This window comes from Cnephaeus nilssonii, assembly GCF_951640355.1.
Source record: "Cnephaeus nilssonii genome assembly, chromosome: 9".
Classification (NCBI taxonomy): Eukaryota; Metazoa; Chordata; class Mammalia; order Chiroptera; family Vespertilionidae; genus Cnephaeus; species Cnephaeus nilssonii.
In genome coordinates, this window is record NC_137080.1 from 38,741,081 (window position 1) to 38,764,366 (window position 23,286).

Consider the following 23,286-nt stretch of genomic DNA (forward strand, 5'->3'; position numbering starts at 1 on the left):
ATATATAGATATAGGTAGATTATTCTAGGTTGTTTTCCAATTGGGTCAGGTGCCTTCCTTCAAAGGCTTACTAAAGTGAAACCACTTTGCAAAGTATAAGAAGTATATCGCCAGGATTGTAACAAATTCATCTTGCTGGATTTTATTCACTACAGGCAGTCTATCAGGATTCAGACCCATAACCTTTCAGAATCATAGAAAGACAAAAAGAAAACCTGTTCTCTAGCCATCTTCTAGGGTGGAATGCAAAGTATTTTGTTGTGGTAAGTAGGGCTTTGAAGACGAAAGCGCTGGGGCCATTCCTGTGATTGTTACCCCAGTGTTCAGCATTCAAAAGGGGGGGCCCAGGGTCTCAGAGATCATTGAATCCCCGTATATTAAAGCAAACCATGTCTTCATGCATTGCTCTAACCACCCTCTTCTGAAGCTTCATTGCCCACCCTAACACACAAGGGAAAGTGAACTTGACTGGTGACTGTCCCAAAAGAATCGCAGTTTCCTTACTTGCCTTCCTGTTCCAGTGAAGATTATGAGCCTAATTCTTAGAGACTGCTACTAAATTCCACCCTACTGAATTCTGCAGCCTAATTCTTTCAGCGTTATGTTTTTTGGCAGAATGATGTGACCCAAATTTGCAGGAGATAATTTGCTGCAACAGTGCTCCTTGTAATGCAATGAGCCCGAGATGAGCATTTCAGGATTGCAAATATCAGACTTAAAAAATAATTATTATTTGCTTCAAGAAAGGACAGGTTTTGCTCTTTCTTGTATTATGGAAATGGAAATGCTCAGCAAAGTGTGGACAGTTTTATGAATTAAGGAAGCTTTACAGATCAATGGAAATAATCAAGAACTAGCAATTTACTTCAGTAATTGGTGGCAAAATGCTATAGAAGTTCTTTAAAGATTAAGAAATTAGCTGTATGTGTATATGTATGTGGGGGATTGTAAAACCATCATGCATTCCATTTCCCATCAGTGGTGGCTAATACTATTCTTTAAAAGGACATTTTTAAATCTGAGATGTCTTAAAACAAACAAACGAAACAAAACAAAAAAAGCAACAAAAAAAACACAACACACAAAACTATGACTATGGCCGTTCCTGTGTTCGCCCACCATGCCTCTCAATGCTTGGCTATGTGAGTAATGCTGGTTCATGTATTCATTCTTTCACCTTTTCTCAATATCCATCAACTTTAATATAAGGTGTCAAGAGAGACTTGACGTGTTTCTTGATTAGAATTTGTGGGTCGGATTTTGGAAAGAGCCAGAGCAATAGTCCCATTGGGAGCCAGTAAACTGAGTGCACTAAAGCTACCTGGCCATGCATGGCCTGTGGCTAGCTCCCCAGGAATCTCTACCACTTATCTTGCCAGATCCTAGTCTGCGTGTCCTACTGCTGGGGAGTCCCTGTCACTTAGGGCACCAGCTGCGATCACCGTGTCCTCATCAGATTCATTCACCCTCTCAGAATTCAAACACCAAGGCCAGAGAAACTGAAGAACAGGTTATTATATACATTAGAAGGGGATCCCTTATTCCAAAAGGTTAAGTATGACAGAGAAAGAGAACAGAAAAATAAAATAAAATAAAATAAAACAGAAAGCATAAAAGGTGCGCAGTGTTTCCAGCTAGAGGCTAAGAGGCACATGCGCACGTGGGCGGGGGAGGCCTGCGGGGCCGCCTCTCTACGTGCTCTTACCTTGTTTCTCTTGAAGTAGGCTCGTCGGCAGGCGGCAAAGCACTTCTCGCTGCAGAAGCTTTTCACCTCACTTCCCATACTCAGGGAATAGCGCTTGATCCCCACTTTCTGGCACCAGGCACACATTATTTGTACATTTGACACATCATCTTCTATAACAAAAGTATAAGAAAAATGTTCATATCAGAAGCAAACATCCCTTCAAACTTAAGTCACACCCTGAACCTGAAAGAGCTACCCGAGGTCTGATTTCAACCTCCGCACCTCACCATGCTCTGACCTAGGAGGACAGCCAGCTCGTGGGGGGAGGACTCAGTGCTTTTTTTTTTTTTCTTTTTCCTTTTTTTTTTTTCTGTTGGCTTTTAAGTTTCCAAAAACATCACTTACTTAAAAACCAGAGCATGACTACAGAGCCATGAGAGCTCCCAGGGCTGCTTAGCCTGGTCAAAATGCTTATTCTGCCTGGTTCTACCAGGCTCAGTACTAATGAAGCTTGTAGAATGGCCCATTTCTTCAAAGGTGCAGCCGACAGCCTACAGGATCTGCATATGGGGGAGGACACCACACCCACATATGTGATGTCCTAATGTGAACCTTGACAGTCAGGAGCCAGGACCGATCTTGGCATGTTCCCTATCACATGTTACATATGGAGTGTTATTTACTTTTGCAATACAATGATTCCCCAGTGATATGGTTAGTCAACAACAGAGAGATGTGAGTGGCCAGATTCTGCTGATAGAAAGGCAGTGGCCCGGCTCACTCGGTGGTCTCCTGTGATGCAGCCTTCCCACGTGGGGTCCCAGACAGGCACAGGCCTGATTGAAATTCTTCTCCATGAGATGTGTGTGATTCATGGTCCCTGGATGGAGGAATAGTCATGGGGTGTCAGCCATGAGCCCTGAGGTCACACGGCTGCCCAGATCACTCTTGGCCAGACGGGTGGTCCTCACAGCTCCAGAGGGACCTGTCGCCCACGTCATGGGGATGCTCAGAATGATGTTAGGTGGTATGCAAATATTTTCAAGACTTAAAATACTGTATTTCTTTTCCTTTGTAAGAAAAGCAAACAAATTTAAGTAGTACAAGTCCATGACATCGCAAATACTACTGCTTAAAACAAATAAAGACTTTTAACATGAGCCAGTAAATGAAATGTAATAGTAATTACAGTGCAGGTAGCGAGATGTTAAGACAAACATGGGATGGTGGTATTCAAATGACTGAAGTCTGGGAAACTTTGGTGGGTGACTAAACATAGACCTTAAGTACAGGTCTCAGATATTGCCTTGCTATCTCCTATGTGCTCTGGCTATATCTCGCGTTTCCTTGGTCCTCCCAAATGACAAAGTGTGTCTGACTGGTTGCCACTATTAGCCACATCTCTTCCGCCTTTATGGATTTTTTTTTTTTATTTTATTAACCCAGACTCATGCTCCAGACATGAATGGTAATCACAAAATCCCCAACAAGCTCTGGTATAGTGTTGTCTGATTCTGAGTAAAATCCCCCAAAGACTAATTGCTAAGCAAGGCCTGGTCCATGAGCTGTTGACATATTCATGGTTCATAGAACCTGTCATGCAATCATTCCATTTCCAGGGGAAAGATTTGGTTTGAGGCAGTGCGGTCATCAGCCTGCAAAATTAGAAGCAAACTAATTTGAAGTGCGGTGATACGGCTTTTTTCCCTGAGGATCACCACTCAGAACCATGTGCAGCATTTTATTTACTTTAATGGAATATTGTCATTTTAATCACCATTTTATTTTACAATTACATATTGTGATTTATTATAATTAATAATAAATGAGACAGTATAACAATGACCTTTGATGTTAATCAAACATTTTTTATAACGTACGTTTCTTTAAATGGAGTCAACCTGAGTTCAAATATCATACAATTACTGTATTTAATAATTTGTTCTATTCAAAGAAAGCTTTGTGTTTTATATCATCTCTAATATGGCATCTGTCTATAGACATTGTACATGTATGAAGAATTAACAAAACTCTATAATTTACCTTTACAGTACAGAGGGGTTTTTTAATTAGATTAGAAATGTTATACCTTTTAAATAATCATCTATCATTACTAAACTTGCTAGCACTAATAGTTTCTGATTTTCCCAAGCGATTAGCTGCTTTATAATCTTAAATTCCTGAAAAAGAAGATGATAGAGCAGAACTCTCACAAATGATCCAGCGGCAATAAACTTGATTCTGGTGAAATCTGTAAGGAAAAATACTTTATGCGAGAAATTATTTGGCCTCAGCGTCCAAGGAGGAACTTTAGGACATACATTAGGTTCCCCGTATTGTTTCTTCCATTTAAATTATCTAAAACTGAGAGGACAGAGAACAGAGCACAAAGCTGCGGCAGGGGCGGTGCGCGGCCTGCGACTGGCCTGCTCAGAGGAATGACATTTGGAACAAAAAGGCTGCTGGTGGGTCTTCCTCACGCTTCATCCATCAACACCAGTCAGACCACTTGTCATTTTTTAAGGGAGGCAAGGATGCTTTCTTACAAACAATAGACCTAACAAACGGACAAAAAGTAGAATTTTACAGCAGATTATTTTTATAAATCATTTGTACTATGAAGTAACAACACGAGAATATGAAACAAACAAAAAATTGTGTATCTGGAAATTGGAAATGGTTAGCATCTGTCTTGTTAAATAATTCAGTATTCCCATCCGTTTTTCATAAAACTCCGCTTCATAAAGGCAAACACTTTGGAAAACTTCCATGAGATTTCTCTTTTTCTGTCATCAAACTGTTATCAATAGCTAATGCTCCAGAGAAGAGTCTGATAAGTGGATTATTCCACAAGTTCACGAAAACATTTTTACATGTCTTAGGTATTCTAGTCTTATAGAAGTCATTTTTATTAATAGTATATTTAGGAAACTAAGAAAGATCTGCGATTATATACATTAATTTTGTCAGCTAAAGCATAGCTCAAGATTCTGCCACCAGACATGAGATGGAGTCCCACCTTAAGCAGTATGACTACACCCCTAGAAAAGTGAGATTTTCTTTAGTGCTGAAACCTGGAACTATGTACATGCTTTATGTTGGCAAAATAGAAGGCCCCAGCACTTCAGCTTTTCTAACTTGATCTGCTTCAAATTTCTTTATTTAAAACATATTTCTTCAAACTAGGGAAAACCCGATGCGCTGTCTTATATTTAAGCTCAAGGTCTGTGAGATTTTGAGACTAGAGATTACCTCAAAGAAGACTCATGTAACATATTTTTCCTTACTGCCATTAGCCTATGTATTTTTCATAATGAACAATGCAACAACAAATGCAAAATATTTATAGTATTAAATCACATTCCCAAATTGAATAGTTTGTATAACATGATAAAAATTTTCATATGATAATGTCACATAAATATGCATCAGTCAAAATATGCATGTTTCAATTAATCATGAAGTTTGTACCACCTCTTCAGGATTTAATTAAGCAAAATGTTTAGGGCATTTTCTTTCCGATCTAATGTTCAAAGAACTATAGAAAATTATTCTATTTTTACATCCCAGAAGGAGAAGTTCAGATTAATTACTCTGAGATGAAATCAAAATTGTGTTTGTTTATCACAGTGCAGAGAAGTATGATGTCAAGCATTTCTGGAATGCCTTGCTGAAGTTGTTTGAGAAATTGCACTATTTGGTGACTATTAAAAATAAGGATGGCCAGTGGCATTCTCGCGGCATTTAAATTGGCTATGAATTTGCATATTAGTTTACCTGACAGAGCCCAAAGACAATCAGGAGGGCCTTAATGGACCCCAAGTGATTAAGCTGTAGATTTATCATCCCTTTGTAGTTTTCACAGGAATCCAAGACTGAGGGGGGAAATCTGAAAATATTTGCTAGTGATGTTTCTCTCCTCCAATAATTCCTAGAATGTACATGTGCAGATACTCATTTCAAGACTTGAATCATATTTGAAGCAAGTTACAAGTTAGTCTGAAGTGACTCCTGTGAGTTCTCCCTACCATGAGCTATGGCACAGGTGGCACTCGGTCCAACTATTTGTTGGAGCAGCTATACTTAAGAACAAAATGAAGACGTAGTCTGGAAGGCAGGCAAGAAACTAGGGTTAAAACTAGTGTGCTTTCTTTTCAGCCCTTTTTTGGAATAATTCAATTCCAAAAGCTCTAGGGAAGTCCAATTTAAAAGTTTCCACGGAATCCTATAGATGCTTCTGTACAATTTCCTGTGTTCTCAACATGAACATTTAAGGATACCCAGAGAAAACTTGAACCACTGAGCCAAAAAGAAAATAATCATAGCTAGCCTTATTCAGTATTTAGTAGGCGCCAGGCACAGTGTGAAATTCTTTAAATCCATCATTTAATCTTAATCACAACCACCACCTCCAGGCAGGTACTAGCATTATCCCCACTGTGCAGATGGGGAAAGTGAGGTTTAGAAGTTAAGTAATTTGCTCCAGATAACACAGCCAGTACATACCAAAGCCTAGATGAAGACCAGGCCATCTGCCGCCAAGCCCAAGCTCTTGACCACTACACCTTAAAGCACACAGCCTTTCTAAGCATGGGAGGCTGCACACCATCCACACAGACTTCCTTCTACAGAAAGCTGTCCCAGGTTCTGCTACTTACACAGGACACTGTTCCAGGACACACTAACAGACAAAGAAAATGGAACCAAAAGGGTCAAAATGTCTTTGAGAAGACAGCTGAAATGTTACTCAATCGATATTTGTCGACTGACTTAAAAAAAAAGGTAAAGGCCTGCAGTGCAAGCCTTTATGACTACGGGGCTTGAATTTGCTGCAAACATTCTATCTGCACGTTCACCAGCAAGTTCCACTTAAGCATTCAATGATGAGAAAGAACCAAGAATACCTGGATCGCAGGATGCAGTCATTCTACCCACAGGCAAGCAATAGTCTTCCCAGCTTTCTCTTTGGTAAGGAGGGGGACCAACAGTAGGACATGGATAAGACTGACTTTCCATGTGGGTCAAGTGAGTAATCACTTACATTTGTAATTTCAAAGATCCCAATAAGAATATCTCCGCTTCAAAAATTACCCCTCAACTGCTCACTAAAATTAAATTCTACCATTAGAGAAGACTTTATTTGACTAAATATTTCTTATATCCCATTAAAACACAAATTCCCTGAAAGCAAGAAGGTTTAATATACATTTTTCAGCAATCATTTATGCTTTAACATGAGTTATTCTTTCTGAAGGCTTTCACAGAGAATGGGGAGAAGGGCTGAGTATTGGCTTCTAATGAGAAACATGGAAGGCAGAGATGGAAGAGACTAGGGCACAAGACGCCTTTGGTCATTACTTTGCTATGTCTCGCCCTGGACCACAGGTATAACAAACTGAGGGCAGAGTGGACAGAAGAAAATACGGTGCAATGATACCGTGGCACAATGTGAAATATTTTCAGAGAACCTTTTAGATGTGAATATAAACCACAATAGAAGTTGAAGGAGGTGGAAGAAATGGCATATAGCTAGGGATCACTAGGGAAGAAAAGCAACAGGCAGATCCACTTACTACAGTCTCAAGGGGGTAACTTTTTTAAGCAAGTGAGGTCACAGATAAACACTGCTTTGCCAACCTGAGTCACTATTAATATTTGAAAGACAGTGTGGTGGAGTGCAGAGACATAGAGACAGAGGCCATAAGTATTAAACTGCCCCTCCCAGTTGTGTGACCTGGGCAAGTCACTAAGGGGATAGTAATGCTCACCCTAGCTGTGGTGAGGATCAAATGAGAGAAAGTAGGAACATTCTACATGTAAATGAGCCTTCCTTAGAACTACTGGCAATTAGACCCATAAGAGGGTAGGTGTCAGCTGGATGTAATTGGACAGGCCCAGATGACCAGGCACCAGTCACTTCAATTACATTCCCTCCCATGGATGGCATCTCTAGAACCACTATCTTTGAATACAAAGAACCACCCAGTAATTGCTTAAATTTCACTAACTCAAACTATTTCAGAATAAAGCCATTAGATTTATTAAAAGCTTCACTTACAGCTATTCTTTCAAAAAATTTCTTAACTTGAATTAATAGTTGACAAGGTGTTGCCAAATATATCACAGTACTGCCAAATATTCTGTAATTAATAGATGGGAATTCTTTGTAATTATAACATCAACTATCCACACATGGGTGGATCTTTCTAAGTGCCTGAGAAGTTTGCTCTTTTAAAAAGTATCATAGCAACAACTGAAAATGTCTGCCACCTTAACTATCAAAAATTGCCAAATAATAGAGTCCAAATTAATAAAATTTTATTGCACTTGTTAGTTAAAAGGATAGATGTGATTAAATGATAACAGTTCATACAACTATGATTCTTTGTAGTACCTAAAATTATCCCTATTTTTCTTTTGGAAATGGAATTATTTGATGTGATTTCAAACATTTAAATAGTCTGCACCCCTCTAACTAGAGTAGTATTTAACACGAAAATAAAATCTAAATCTTTATACATAAACTAAAATTAGTTCCAGTAAGTTACAGAAATAAGCACATATTACACAAAATGACAGAAAAATGATAAAATTCTTAATTAATTTTCAATTTCCTAATGAAATTTTTCTAGCAATTTTAATTATTTATATATGTATGATATATATAGATATATAGATATATAAATAGATATAGATATATATGTAAAAGATGTGACTGCAGAATGAACTAAACATTTGCATGCACTAGGAGACTGATCAAGAATGCTGACTTGAGGGAGAAACCAAGATGGTGGCATAGTTAAACACCTAAACTGCAGCCTCGCACAACAATTTCAAAAATACAACTAAAAGACAAAACGGGCATCATCCAGAACCACAGGAAAGCTGGCTGACTGGAAATCCTACAACTAGAAGGAAAGAGAAAACCACAAGGAAAATCAGAGGAGCTGTAAAAGCCTGAGGTACAGAGACACGGGCGGGCATGCACGTGCGGAGAGGATGGAGCCAGAGAGGACGGGGCAGCTGAGTGCCTGGCTGGCGTTCTCTAGTGGGAAGGAAATAAAAGCTCCAGACTGTGCTGAACCCCAGCTCCGACTGCACTGAACCCCAGTTCCAGGCGAGACCCTGGGGACCCAGGCTTATACTGGGGGAATCTGGGCTGTAAGGGGGAAACTCAGGGGAGCGGCGAAAGGCAGAGCTCCGGAGGCGCGCACATGAATGCGCACAGAGGACGGACTGTGGACTGTGCCACTAAATTGCCCTAGCGGGAAGGAGACAAAAGCTCCGGACTGCACTGAACCCCAGTTCCGGGAGAGAATCTGGGAATCCAGATTCATTGGGGGAGAGACTAGACTGTTTGGCAGCGGGTGAAACTCCAGGGCACCTTTCTCTCAGAGGTGCTTGCAGCTAGTACCGAGGGACACTGAGACCCAGGAACCTCATAGGGCGGGGCTGACCGGAAGCCAAGGCTGTAGACTCCACCCTCAGACTCCGCCCCATCCAAACTGAGCACAGAGGCTTTTACAATTTTGCAAGTCTAGTCAAATAAGGCTGTCTCCCGGCGTAGACACAGCTGATCCTCACAGCCAATTGGCCTGGAGGTCAACTCCTCCCACTGATACCAAGACTTTACTACAATCAAGACTTTACTACAACAAGGCTATACACACAGTCCACAAAGGGGTGCACCAAGAGTATCCACCTCAGGTAACTGGGGAGGCCAAGCCACTGGCCCATATAGGACAATTAGCACACAAAGCTACCCTACCAACTCAGGGAAGCAGCGAAAATGCGGAGACAAAGAAACAGATCAAAAACCAAAGAAATGGAGGAAAACAAACGACTAGAGATAGAGTTCAAAACCATGGTTATAAGGTTTTTCAAGAATTTCCTAGAAAAGGCCTATAAATTTAGTGAGACCCTCGAGGATATGAGAGGGACCCTCGAGGATATGGAAAAGGACCAACTAGCAATTAAACATACACTGACTGAAATAAAAAATATTATACAGACACCCAAAAGCAAACTAGAGGAACGCAAGAATCAAGTCAAAGATTTGAAATACAAAGAAGCAAAAATCACTCAACTGGAAAAGCTAAAAGAAAAAAGAATCCAAAAATTTGAAGATAGTGTAAGAAGCCTCTGGGACAACTTCAAGCATACCAACATCAGAATTATGGGGGTGCCAGAAGAAGAGAGAGAGCAAGATACTGAAAACCTATTTGAAGAAATAATGACTGAAAACTTCCCCCACCTGGTGAAAGAAATAGACTTACAAGTTCAGGAAGCGCACAGAACCCCAAACAAAAGGAATCCAAAGAGGACCACACCAAGACACATCAAAATTAAAATGCCAAGAGCAAAAGACAAAGAGAGAATATTAAAAGCAGCAAGAGAAAAACAGTTGATTACCTACAAGGGAGCACCCATACGATTATCAGCTGATTTCTCAACAGAAACTATGCAGGCCAGACGGGAGTGGCAAGAAATAGTCAAAGTGATGAATAGCAAGAACCTACAACCAAGGGCACTCTACCCAGCCAAGCTGACATTCAGAATTGAAGGTCAGCTAAAGAGCTTCACAGATAAGAAAAAGCTAAAGGAGTTCATCAACACCAAACCAGTATTATATGAAATGCTGAAAGGTATTCTCTAAGAAGAGGAAGAAGAAAAAGGTAAAGATAAAAATTATGAACAACAAATACATATCTATCAACAAGTGAATTAAAAATCTAATGTACAGAATAAACTGGTGAATATAATAGAATCAGGGTCATAGAAAGGGAGTGGACTGACAACTCTCAGGGGTAAAGAGGTGTGGGGAGTGCGGGAAGAGACTGGACAAAAATCGTACACCTATGGATGAGGACAGTGGGAGGGAGGTAAGGGAAGAGGGTGGGATGGGAACCAGGTGGAGGGGAGCTATGGGGGGGGGGGAAGAGGAACAACTGTAATAATCTGAACAATAAAGATTTATTAAATTTAAAAAAAAAGAATGCTGACTTGAATAGGACATGGCTAGGAGAACAGATAGGAAACAGAGAGAGAGAACAGATAGGGAAGTGTGTGACAGAAAAGAGAGGTTCAGAAACCTGTGAGAGCCCACAAAGTTAGGTCCTGAAGAATTGGAGGGGGAGAAAGTTCAAGAGAAGGAACAGCAGGAGTCAAGGAGTGGCAGACAGGCTCAAGGATAGGGAGGATTCCTGAAGTCATGCAGTTTACCAAAATTGTGAGAAGGCAAAAGTAGGAGATTAGACTGGGGCCAGAGGGGCCTGAACAAGGAGTCGCTTGAATGGCATTCTGCTATGGGGCAGGAGGAGCTCATCTTTGTTCCACAGGTAATACAGAGCTCCGGAATATTTCTCAGCAGGACATAACAGGATCATAAATGTTACTCCAGGAGGGTATATCAGAATTTGCAAAGACTATAATCTTGTTCCACATCTAGAAGCCTCAGTAAGCAACATGAGAGCATGCTCCATGATCATTCACCTTTGTGTGTTCAGTGCCTACCACATAGCAGTGCTTAAACTATGCTGGGTGAATGAATAAAAGGACAGATGAATAGGTGGGTGGGTAGGTGGCTGGCTGGATGGATGGATGGATGATTGAGAGGAAAGGGGATGAGTTCCAAACCTATAGAGTAATAGTGAAAATGAAAAGAAGAACAAAAGGAGATCCCATAAAGTCACAAAGTAGTAATTCTCTCCTGAACATCATACTGACTTGGATTCTTTAACAAGACACTAAGCTCAGGGGCCTGCAGCTCCTCAGCATTAACTTGACTATCTCCCCATAGTTTCAAAGCTTTGCCAGTGAAGAGATGTCTGTTATAAACCTTTTTGCCAACCTCACCTCCACTTCTTAAAACTCACTGTAGAAAGTTAGTCTTTTCTATGTACTCATCCTAAGGAACTGGAATAAGAAAAGAACAGAACTTCAGAGTACGGAAAACCCAGAGTCCTTTATGTAATATTTCTGAAATCACATGCCACAGAACACTGATCCTATGGGATACTTAAAATGGTGTTATTTTTTAAAGACTTCCCCAGTGAAATATGTATGGAAAACACTGGCAAACAAAGTTAAATAACAGTTTCTTTACTTTAAGATTTTTTGGAATGTATAATGTATGTATGATCTTCAAGAGGGGGAGGCAGAGTATGCTGTATTTCACCATTTGGGCCATGAACATGTCTTTCCACAGAGAAGCCACAAGACTGGACTTCTGAGAAAGTTTCCCTGGGACATGCTGCCCCACTGCCCTATATTAGCACCGAAGCATGAGCACTTCCACATGGATCATAATTATCAGGAAGGTTTCTTCTCTTTTGCCCAAATTGGATCTTTCTTTTCAGGAGCCTTCTTTGTTTGCGCTGGGCAGAAACACAAGGCCTGCAGCCATTTGGCCAATGCTAGGTGTGCTGAACAATGCTTCCCAGTCCTCAATAAATACTACCAGACTGAACTAACACACCCATGATACACAAAATCCTGTGGCATAAGCTATCTGCCTCAAATACAGACAAGGCACCCTCTTCTCATCCTACAGAGAAAATGACAGAAATCCCAAGTAAGGCAATGGAAGAGTAATACTGCTCTTGACACTTAATCATTCATGTTCACTGGGTATGGACAAGGAACTCAAGTAAAATCTTGTCCCCCTTCCCTGAGCCCTAGATCTGACCAATCTACGAGGCCCTGGGACAATGATGCTGTAACCATGGGTTTGCTCGACATTGGACCTCTCTTTCCTACATGGCTGAAGACCACTCACTGAGCCCTAGCAACTAGCTGACAAATGAACATGATTAAGGATAGGGGACAAGGTCAAAGATTGTGCACCAGCAAATCCATCACTGCTGGAAAAGTAATTCCAAGCCCCTGCAGAGCAAACAGGGGCATCATCACCAAAGAAATACAATAGCAGCGTAATAGGACTAAAGAGCCAAACTGCTTTATATAGGATGTCAGAGCAAAAAAGAGTATTCCCAACACCTACTATTTATGTGAAGGACTCATTGCCCCTTCTGAAATCTGGCTTTCCCATTAATTACACTCACTGGGCCCCATAGTGGTTGACAAATCTCCCCAAAGGGGAAACCTTAATTGTAGACAAAGAATTCACTTATTTACTCAACTTTGTGCCAGGCGCTGCAGCAGGAGCTGGAAATACACTGTGAACAAGACAGACATGATCCCAGCCCTCAAGGAGCTTTCTATGGCTGCCCCCAGTGTAAAATGCCAACATGCAGTAGAAAAGGACCGTGGAAAAGCCATGCCTTCTCCCAGGGCTCTGTCACCAGTAGGAGGTCACAGAAGCCAGGTGTTCGTGGTGAACACAGAAGGGGCTATAAGCAGCCTCATCGTGACTGACCAGCAGGCAAGTCCCACCTTAACATTCTAGCCAGTCCTGGAGTAGCATCTCATGCTGGGACTACCATTCCAGGAGAAAGGAATTCACAGGCTAGAGACTCAGGTCAGAGGGACACCTGGAAGGGTTAAAGCACTCACATAAAGCACTTGCTTCTCTCCTCCTAGGCTCTTCTTGTCTCCATGCGCTGAAGTACGAGTTGAGTAGATTGAAGAATAAGAAGTTCACTGTACTGAATTTGTTAAAAGAACCAAGGTGAACCTGCTGGAACATTGTCCACAATATAATTTATTTCCCTCTTCATCCTTCCTATCTTGAAATACTTATTCAGATTTCTTGAATGAGAATCATTAATGATGGAGGGACTCTCTGAAAGGGCCCCATGCCAATCCTTATTCAGGAATATGATGAGACAGAACATGCCAGCCATGGGCAAAGTGGAAGCCACACCAATGGGAATCTTTCAGAGTCCTCCTCTCTTCTTTCTTCATCTTCCCTTGGGTCATGTAATCTATGTACTCGTGACTCCAGTTATCACCCATGAAATGAAGATTTTCAAATCAATAGTCATCTCTCATGAGATATTATTTCCAACGGCCTCCCAGACAACTTGTCACATCCAAAGCTGCACACATACCTCTCCCATAACCTGCCCCTTCGCTGTGTTTCCCTTCTCGGTTCCTGGCCCTACCATCCATGCAGTTACCTGCTAGCAGAAATCTAGCATCTTTCCTGCCTCTTCCCTCCCGCTTCCCTCCCACATTCTAATTAATCACCAGATTTTCCTAAATATTTTCATAATATACTTATTCATTCATTCAATATATACTTATCAAGTATACTTACGTCACAGACACTGTTCTAGGTGCTCCACCCTCATGGAGTTAACTGCTGTCTATTCCAGTGAAGCCACTAACACCTCTTGCCCATACTTACATGTAGCCTCCTATCTCACTTTCGTCCAATCCATTCCCTCCACTCTGGATGAAGAAAATTCTATTGAAACACAAATTTTATCACTGCTGCCCTAACTGGTTTGGCTCAGTGGATAGAGCGTCAGTCTGCAGACTGAAAGGTCCCAGGTTCGATTCTGGTCAAGGGCATGTACCTTGGTTGCGGGCACATCCCCAGGAGGAGGTGTGCAGGAGGCAGCTGATCGATGTTTCTCTCTCATCGATGTTTCTAACTCTCTATCCCTCTCCCTTCCTCTCTGTAAAAAAATCAATAAAATATATTTTTTTAAAAAAATTTTATCACTGCTGTCACTTGCTCAAAATCCCTTAGTGTCATCTACTGCCCTCAAGAAGTTGGAATTCTTGGTCATAGCCTCCATGACTCCCATGACCAGGCCAGCCTTCTCAGCTTGTCAACTCCCAGGACTCTAGATTCTTTTACTTTCCTTGAACCTCTCTCTCCATTCTGAGCCTTTCTATGTGCTGCTTCCTCACCCACAACCTCAAAATCCTTGAACGATTGAGTATACTATTGCTCATTCATATCTTATCTTTAACCTCACTCTAGGAAGATTTTCCCTAACCCCAAACCTGGTCAGATCCCACAGCACCCCTAAATTGATCATCTTCAGACTTGATTGAGATTTCTTTATAACAAGTCTCCTCCACCATATTGTGAGCCAGTTAAGACAGGGACCATGTTTGTCTTGTTCAATAGAATGTAATGTCTACTTTGGGCCTCAGCATAAAAAAGAGAAAAGCAGAATCCTTACAAGGTGCACCTTCGATGATTGGATGCCCAGTGGGAGTAGGGGAGCAGGAGGAGCCAAGGACACCATCTGTAGTAATCACTTAGAACAAAGCTGCCTTAGAGGGAAACACCACTTAAAATCCCCAGAACAGAATGCAATCGTTATTTCCACTCTCCTTGGCCAAGTCCATGAACTAAGCCTTCTCAATTTAATAGGAACTTTGAGAAGTCAGTATTGGGAATGTCCCTAGAATAACAAGAGTTACTAACTTCATCATTTCTCTCTCTTAACCAAACTGTGTTACCTCCAAATAATAGCAAATAGTTCAGTCAAGTCTATGTTAATTCAGAAATACGGTCACCCTCTACAAGCAAGGGAAAGCACAGCTGACATTTCCTCTTATTTCCTGTTAGCATCTTAGCTCTTTGGTGACCTGAGGCAGAGTGTTCTGAAAGTATTATCCGAGCTAGGTCATACATCCCTAAAGTGAGGTAATGCCACAATAAGTTATGAACTGCCTCAGGGATCACAGACACGTGTGATTTAGAATTCATGTTTAGATTGTGTCTCCACTTCAGAAGTGAATTTTGGCTCTGATTCTTCCATTAATCCAACTGAATGACCTTGAGAAGGTCATTAAGCCTCACTGGGCCTCATTTTCTTCATCTGTAAAAGAGGGCATTTAGCTAAATGATCCCTCAGGTCCCTTATAATTAAAATTCTAGGATTCTAAATCTCTCAAAATAACAAGATCCGTTTAAAAGAGTTTAGGCACAGGATATTCTTTTTTCTTTCCTATTTTTCTTGAATCGCTGAATTAATATTTTTCCTTTTTCTCCTTCTATATAGCCACCACCGTTGTCCCTTGCTTTTACAATAAGAGGCTTAGAAAATTCTTCCGCTAATGGGACAATTTTAGAAGTGGCCCTTTCTAAGCTCTCCAATATTTGCACCACCAAGAACCTGGTATCCTCTTTTTTATTCCTCTATTATATATTTATGCTTGACTTTAAAGGGAAAAACATTTTAATATTCTTTTCCATTGATTTCTGATCTTTCACCATGTACTTCCACACATGGTATTTTTATCCTGAGTTTCCCATAAAACAGAATCTGAGACAAAGACATACATGTAGGTGAATCTATTGGGCATGTGATTCCAGGAAGTAGGAGTGAGGGACAGGGAAATGAACCTGGGGAAGTGGAAAAGCCAACAGAACAATGTGTTATTGAGTTGCCCACCACTAAGGTGACTGGTATTCAATCATAAAGAACATTTTTTGGAGTTTTTTGAAATACATTTTATAACCACTCACACAGGGGACAAAGGAAAAAAGTATTTATTCATCAACTCTCATGTCCCATTGGTCTGGTGTGTTCATTTCCCCACACTTCTGGTTTGCACATGTGTGAGCGAGTGCTGAAAGGATTTATGCGATGTCCATGCTGCCATATCAGAGAAGCCCAGAACTAGAAGCTAGAGACAGGTGTGAGGCAAGGCCCTTTCAGAATGCACATGCGTAAGCTGTCAGAGTGCTCCAGCAATCACTGGAGTCAGATGTGGGCCAGAGGGTCTGGAGTGGTGTACTAGAAGTGTCCCATACATAGAGTTGTCATCACCATAAAGTGGTTCTCAACCTCAGCGCTGTTGACATTTTCAGCCAGGTAATTCCTTGTTGTGGGACTGTTCCGTGCATTGTAGAATGTTTAACATCCTTTCTAGCCTCTACTCGCTATATGCCTGGCCTCTACTCAATACATAGCAGCGCCCCCTCTACAAGTTGTGACAACCAAAAATATCTGCAAATGTTGCTAAATGTCTCCTGGGGGGCAAAGCCTGAGAAGAACCAATGGTGTATTGTGTATCCTATTCTTGTCACTTCCCTGTCTCTCCACTTTATACCATATCAAAAGCAGCTTCCAAGTAGACCACTGTGAGAGATACTTAGGCCTTCTGCCTATAACTTAATGTATAGGCTTTACCATGAAATATTTCATGTAAATAGATAACATCTTAATAATAAGGAATGATACGATTTAAATTTCAGAAAGCTATGAGCAGACTAGCTATAAAATAAAAATGTCAAAATTACATTCTGGGGTTTAGTTGCTTAAATTAGGAGAAGGAGTTAAATAAATTTTTTTTGAAATCCACGTCTCTAAGTCAAGGACTCAATATTTTTGAGACAAGGATCTTCGTCCCTGAATTATACACATGTGATATACCGGCAATTTCACATTCAACTTCAAGGCCTACACTCACCCACCTAAACCAATATAAGGACCCCCCCACAGGAAACTATGTTAACTATTGTTGATGAGCATTTGTACTGTTTCCTGTGTTTAGCTATTATAAATAAACTGGAGGCCCAGTGCACAAATTCGTGCACAGGTGGGGTCCGGCTAGCCGGCCCCAGTAGGGGCCGATCAGGCTGGTCAGCGGGGGGTCCCGGGAGGTTGGCCAGCCTGCCCCACCCCTGATCAGGGGGAGGGCCGGCCAGGGGGAGGGGCCGCGGGCAGTTGGGAGGGGCCGATCGGTGTCCCGATCGGGCCAGTTGGCCTTCCCAGTGCGCATCATAGCGACCAATCGTTCTGGTCATTCCGGTCATTCCAGTCTCTTGGCTTTTATATATATAGATGCTACTATGAAGGGTCTTCTATATGTCTTTGGCTCACATATATACACATTGGTGTTGAGTACATATCTAGGATGGAATTACTGTGTAATAGGATATATGTATGTTCAGCATTAACAGATATTGGCAATCATCTTTCAAGAGTGGTTATACTGATTTGCACTCTCAATAGCAATGTATAAGTTTTAGTTGCTCCATATCCTCCTCAGCACTTGGTATGGTCAGTTTTATTCATTTTAGACATTCTGTTTGTGTACTGGTATCTCACTATGATTTTAAATGTTATTTTCCTGACTGAAATTAAATAAATTCTAACATGTTTATGGACCACTTGGATATTTTCTTTGGTTTAGTGCCTGTTTACAGTTTTGCCTATTTTTCTATTAGGCTGTTTTTTAATATATATGTATATATAGGGATTCTTTATATATTGTGAATATTTGCCTTTTGTGGAACATGCATTATGAACATCAACCCTCTTTTTTTATTTTGAAAGATGTCTTTTAATCAGCAAAAATTCTTAACTTCAATAGAGCCTATTTAATCAACCTTTTTCCTTATGGTTAGTGTTTTTAGTGTATAGTTTAAGAAATACTGGCCTACCCAAAATCATAAATATATTCTCGTAGGCTTTTTTCTACAAGCTCTATTGTTCTATATGTCACATTTAGATCAACAATCCATCTAGAACTGACTTTTGTGAATGGTTTGAAGTAAAAAATCCATATACATTTTTTCCCATAGGACTAGTTTTCTTCACTGCTCTACATTGTTATCTTTGTTGTTATGGCCTCAATACTTGTGTCTCTTCAAAATTCATGTGTTGCAGCCCTAAGTCTCATTGTGACGCTATTTGGAGATGAGGCCTTTGAGAGTTAACTAGGGTTAGATGAGATCATGAGGATAGAGATCTGGTCCAATGGGATAGAGCCCTTATAAGAAAAAACACCCAAGAACTTGCTCCGCACCCCCCCGCCACACACACACACACACACACCCCTCTCTCTCTCTCTCTGCCACATATGGACACAGGGAGAAGGTGACCATCTGCAACCCACAGAGAAAATCCAAACACCAACCCCAATGACCTTGATTTTGGACTTACATTCTTCAGAATTGTGAGAAAATAAATGTTGGTTATTTAAGCCATCCAGGCTATGGTATTTTGTTGTGATAACCTAAACTAATACATTTGTCATAAATCAAGTATCTGTTTAGATTAGTTTCTGAAGTTCACTGCAATGATTTATATGTATATTCTTGTATCATTATTTCATTGTCTTTTTTTAATGCAATGGAAATCATTTATTATTGCTCATGTTTTCTGTAGGACAGATATTTGGGAGTGGTTTGGAGCACTTCTGGATAAGGGCTGCTCATGAGGTTTCAGCCAAATGTCTTTTTTGGCAGTCATCTGAAGGCTTGTCTTGGGCTGGAGAATCCACTTCTAAATGGTTCAACCACAAGGTTAGCAAGTTGGTGTTGGCTGTTGGTGGGAGGCCTCGGCCTCTGTCCACATGGGGCTCTTCACAGGACTGCTTGAGTTTCCTTAGGTTCCCCTGAGACTGAGCAATCTGAGAGAACTAGGCAGAAACTGCATTAACCTTTTATGGCAGCCTGAGAAGTTCATCCCCCAGACCATTCCTGATTCAATGTAGGAGGAGACCACCAGGAGGACAGGACCACTGGGAGCCATCTTAGAAGCAGGCTACCATAATTTCATTTACCTAAAGTCCAAAAATAGGCAAAATAAACTATATTTCTTGGAGGGGGGGCACTTCGGTGTTAAAACTGTATAAGAAAAGAAGGCAATGATTACCATAAAAGTGGTTACTTCTTTGAGGAAAGAAGCTGAGTTGACAAAGATCATTATTTGTTAAATAATAGATTTATGTTTTTTTCCAACATGTAATATATTTCATGATTGCAGTTTCCTTTTTAAAATTTAAAACAAAAGGGAATTGACATGACAAACAGAAAGTATTATTTCTCTTTTATACCTCAAATATACACATATTTATTCATATATATATATATATATATATATATACTAGAGGCCTGATGCACAAAATTCGTGCAAGAGTAGGCCTTCCTTCCCCCGGCTGCCGGCACCAGCTTCCCTCTGGCACCCGGGACCCAGGCTTCCCTCACAGCCCTGGCTTCTTCCAGAAGGTCATCTGGAAGGTCATCTGGAAGGACGTCTGGTCTAATTAGCATATTATGCTTTTATTATTATAGATTTTTTTTTTTATTTCAGAGAGGAAGGGAGAGGGAGAGAGAGATAGAAACATCAATGATGAGAGAGAATCATGGATCGGCTGCCTCCTGCACACTCCACACTGGGGATCGAGCCTGCAACCGGGGCATGTGCCCTTGACCAGAATCGAACCCAGGACTCTTGAGACAAACTACCTAAGGCTATATTAATTATTCTTAAAGGCTAATTTAAAGTATGGTTAAAATAAGAGTAACAGGAGGAGAGGAACCAAGATGGCGGCATAGTTAAACAACTAATCTGCTGCCTCACACAACAATTTCAAAAATACAACTAAAAGACAAAACTTCTACCACCCAGAACCACGGGAAAGCTGGCTGAGTGGTAGATTTACAACTAAGGAGAGAAAGGAGCACAAACGCTGAAAAGCTGAGGTACGGAGGCGCGCAGAGCGGGCTGGCGGCGGGCAACTGGGTGCGCGGCTTTTCTTCAACCCGCAGGGAGACAAGCTCCCGATCACTCTGAAATCCAGTTTCTGGGGACACGCGGGGGACCCAGACTCCTACGGGGAGAAGCTGGACTCTCGGCCATCGGGTCGGAAAGTGAGAGTGACTTTTTTGCAGAGGTGCGCCCAGCAATCATTGTTTTACAGCGCTGGAGCGCGGGGCGCAGGGACTTGGAAACGTGGAAAGGCAGAGACGGCTGACGCCAGCCATTGCCGTTGGCCACGCCCTAGCCTAGTGACGCCCTGAGACCCCGCCCAGCCCTGAGGTCCCGCCCCGCACATTCTACAAACCCGCCCAGGCTCCACACAGCGGCTTTTGCATATAAATGGCCTGTTCTGTGGCAGCTCAACCAAATTAACTGCAGCTCCAGTCAGACTGCTCCAAAACCGCCCAAGCAAAGGAGGAGAAAACTAGTTCTTGCTGTAGCTCCTGCTGGGGGGCACACAGTACACAAGGGTACACCAAGAGTGTCCACCTCAGGTAACTGGGAGGCTGACCCATTGAACCAATAGGACATCTAGTACACAAAACTACCCTACCAATTCAGGGAAGCAGAGAAAATGAGAAGGCAAGGAAACAGATCACAAACCAAAGAAATGGAGGAGAACAAGCGACTGGACATAGAGTTCAAAACCACGGTTATAAGGTTTTTCAAGAATTTCATGGAAAAGGCCGATAAATTCAATGAGACCCTCAAGGATATGAAAAAGGACCAACTAGAAATTAAACATACACTGACTGAGATAAAAAATATTATACAGAGACCCAACAGCAGACTAGAGGATCGCAAGAATCAACTCAAAGATTTGGAATACAAAGAGGCCAAGGACACTCCTCCAGAGAAGCATGAAGAGAAAAGAATTCAGAAAGTTGAAGATAGTGTAAGAAGCCTCTGGGACAACTTCAAGCGAACCAACATCAGAATTATGGGGGTACCAGAAGAAGAGAGAGAGCAAGATGCTGAAAACCTATTTGAAGAAATAATGAACGAAAACTTCCCCCACCTGATGAAAGAAATAGACTTACAAGTCCAGGAAGCGCACAGAACCCCAAACAAAAGGAATCCAAAGAGGACCACACCAAGACACATCATAATTAAAATGCCAAGGGCAAAAGACAAAGAGAGAATCTTACAAGCAGCAAGAGAAAAACAGTTAGTTACCTACAAGGGAGCTCCCATACGATTATCAGCTAATTTCTCAACAGAAACCATGCAGGCCAGACGGGAGTGGCAAGAAATATTCAAAGTGATGAATAGCAACAACCTACAACCAAGACTACTCTACCCAGCAAAGCTATCATTCAGAATTGAAGGTCAGATAAAGAGCTTCACAGATAAGAAAAAGCTAAAGGAGTTCATCACCACCAAACCAGTATTATATGAAATGCTGAAAGGTATTCTTTAAAAAGAGGAAAAAGAAGAAGAAAGATAAAAATTATGAACAACAAATACATATCTATCAACAAGTGAATCTAAAAGTCAAGTGAATTAAAAATCTGAGGAACAGAATAAACTGGTGAACTTAATAGAATCAGAGGCATATAATGGGAGTGGATTGATAATTCTCAGGGGGAAAGGGGTGTCTGTGTGGGGAGTATGGGAAGAGACTGGACAAAAATCATATACCTATGGATAAGGACAGTGGGGGGGAGGTAAGGGCAGAGGGGGGGTGGGAACTGGGTGGTGGGGAGATATGGGGGGAAAAAGGAGAAACAATTGTAATCTGAACAATAAAGATTCATTAAATAAATAAATAAATAAATAAATAAATAAATAAATAAAATAAATAAGAGTAACAACAGCATCAACAATTAACACTAATAGTAAAATAAAATTATTTAATTATTAATTAATTGTTGTAGTCTTATAATAATTGTTGAGGTCTGGCAGTATAAGTCTTCCAATTTTGTTTTTCATTTTCTTCTATGTGTCTTGCCTATTCTTGCCCCTTTGCATCTCCATGTAAATTTTAGAAACAGCATTTTAATTTCCATTAAAATTTCATGCTGAGATTTTTATAGCATTAAATTATGAATCAATTTAGAAAGAATCTGCCTTTTTAGGATATTTAGTCTCCAATCCATAAACATGGTGTGTCCCTCCACTAATTTAGGTCTTCTTTTATTTCTCTGAGCAATGTTTATCATTCTCTGTGTAACAATCTTGCACATATTTTTGTTAGATTTTTCCCCCCTCTGGATATTTGACAGTTTGATGATATTTTAAATGGAATTTGGCCCAGCTGTGTGGCTCAGTGGTTAAGCATCGACCTATGAACCAGGAGGTCGAGGTTCGATTCCCAGTCTGGGCACATGCCCGGGTTATGAACTTGATCTTCATTGGGGGCGTGCAGGAGGTGGCCAATCAATGATTCTCTCTCATCATTGATGTTTCAATCTCTATCTCTCCCTTTCCCTTCCTCTCTAAAATCAATAAAAAATATATTTTTAAAACAGCTTTTAAAAAAATAAAATAAATGGAATTTGTAGATATTTTTAAGTTTTGCTTTTAATTTTTTTGTGATTGGTATATAAAAACATAATGGATTTGGGGGTATCAACTGTGTTAGAGACTTTGATTAATGCACTCATTAAACATAATAGGCATATCTCATTTTAGTGAGCTTCATTTTATTGTGCTTTGCAGATATGGCATTTTCATCAATATCCAGGCAAGAACCACCACTAGCAATACAGTATTTTTATAAATTAAGGTATGTATTTTTTAAATACGTAATGCTATTGCACACTCAGTAGACTACAGAATAGTATAAACTTTTATATGCACTGAGAAACCAAAAATTTCGTGTGACTTGCTTTACTGCAATACTCCTTTTAGTGTGGTGGTCTGGAACCAAACCCACAATATCTCTGATGTTTGCCTATACACCGGTGGAGGAGGCATTCTGTTCTAAACAAAATGTCATTTCTACCTTTCAAATCTTTTTTGTTTGTTTGTTTCTTTTTCTTGCCTTATTACATTATCTATGTAATTGGACAAAATTAAATAGAATTGGTGATAGTGGTCATCTTTATTTCATTCTTGATCTCAAGATAAAAGTTTTCAATATTTAACATTAAGTATAATGTTTGTTATAAGTTTTTTGTGGATACTTTTTGTCATATTAAGGAAGTTTCATTCTATCCCTACTTTGCCAAAAGT

At 40.7% G+C, this 23,286-nt stretch overlaps 1 protein-coding gene across 1 annotated transcript in view; it reads right to left on the bottom strand.

Moving 5' to 3' along the window:
- The window catches only part of SOBP (sine oculis binding protein homolog), a 160,975-nt gene that overhangs the window by 114,866 nt on the left and 22,823 nt on the right, over positions 1–23,286 (bottom strand). The window contains exon 4 of the mRNA XM_079781458.1: positions 1,706–1,857. Coding sequence (XP_079637584.1) covers positions 1,706–1,857 — 152 coding nt within the window. The remainder of the gene's footprint in view (positions 1–1,705; positions 1,858–23,286) is intronic.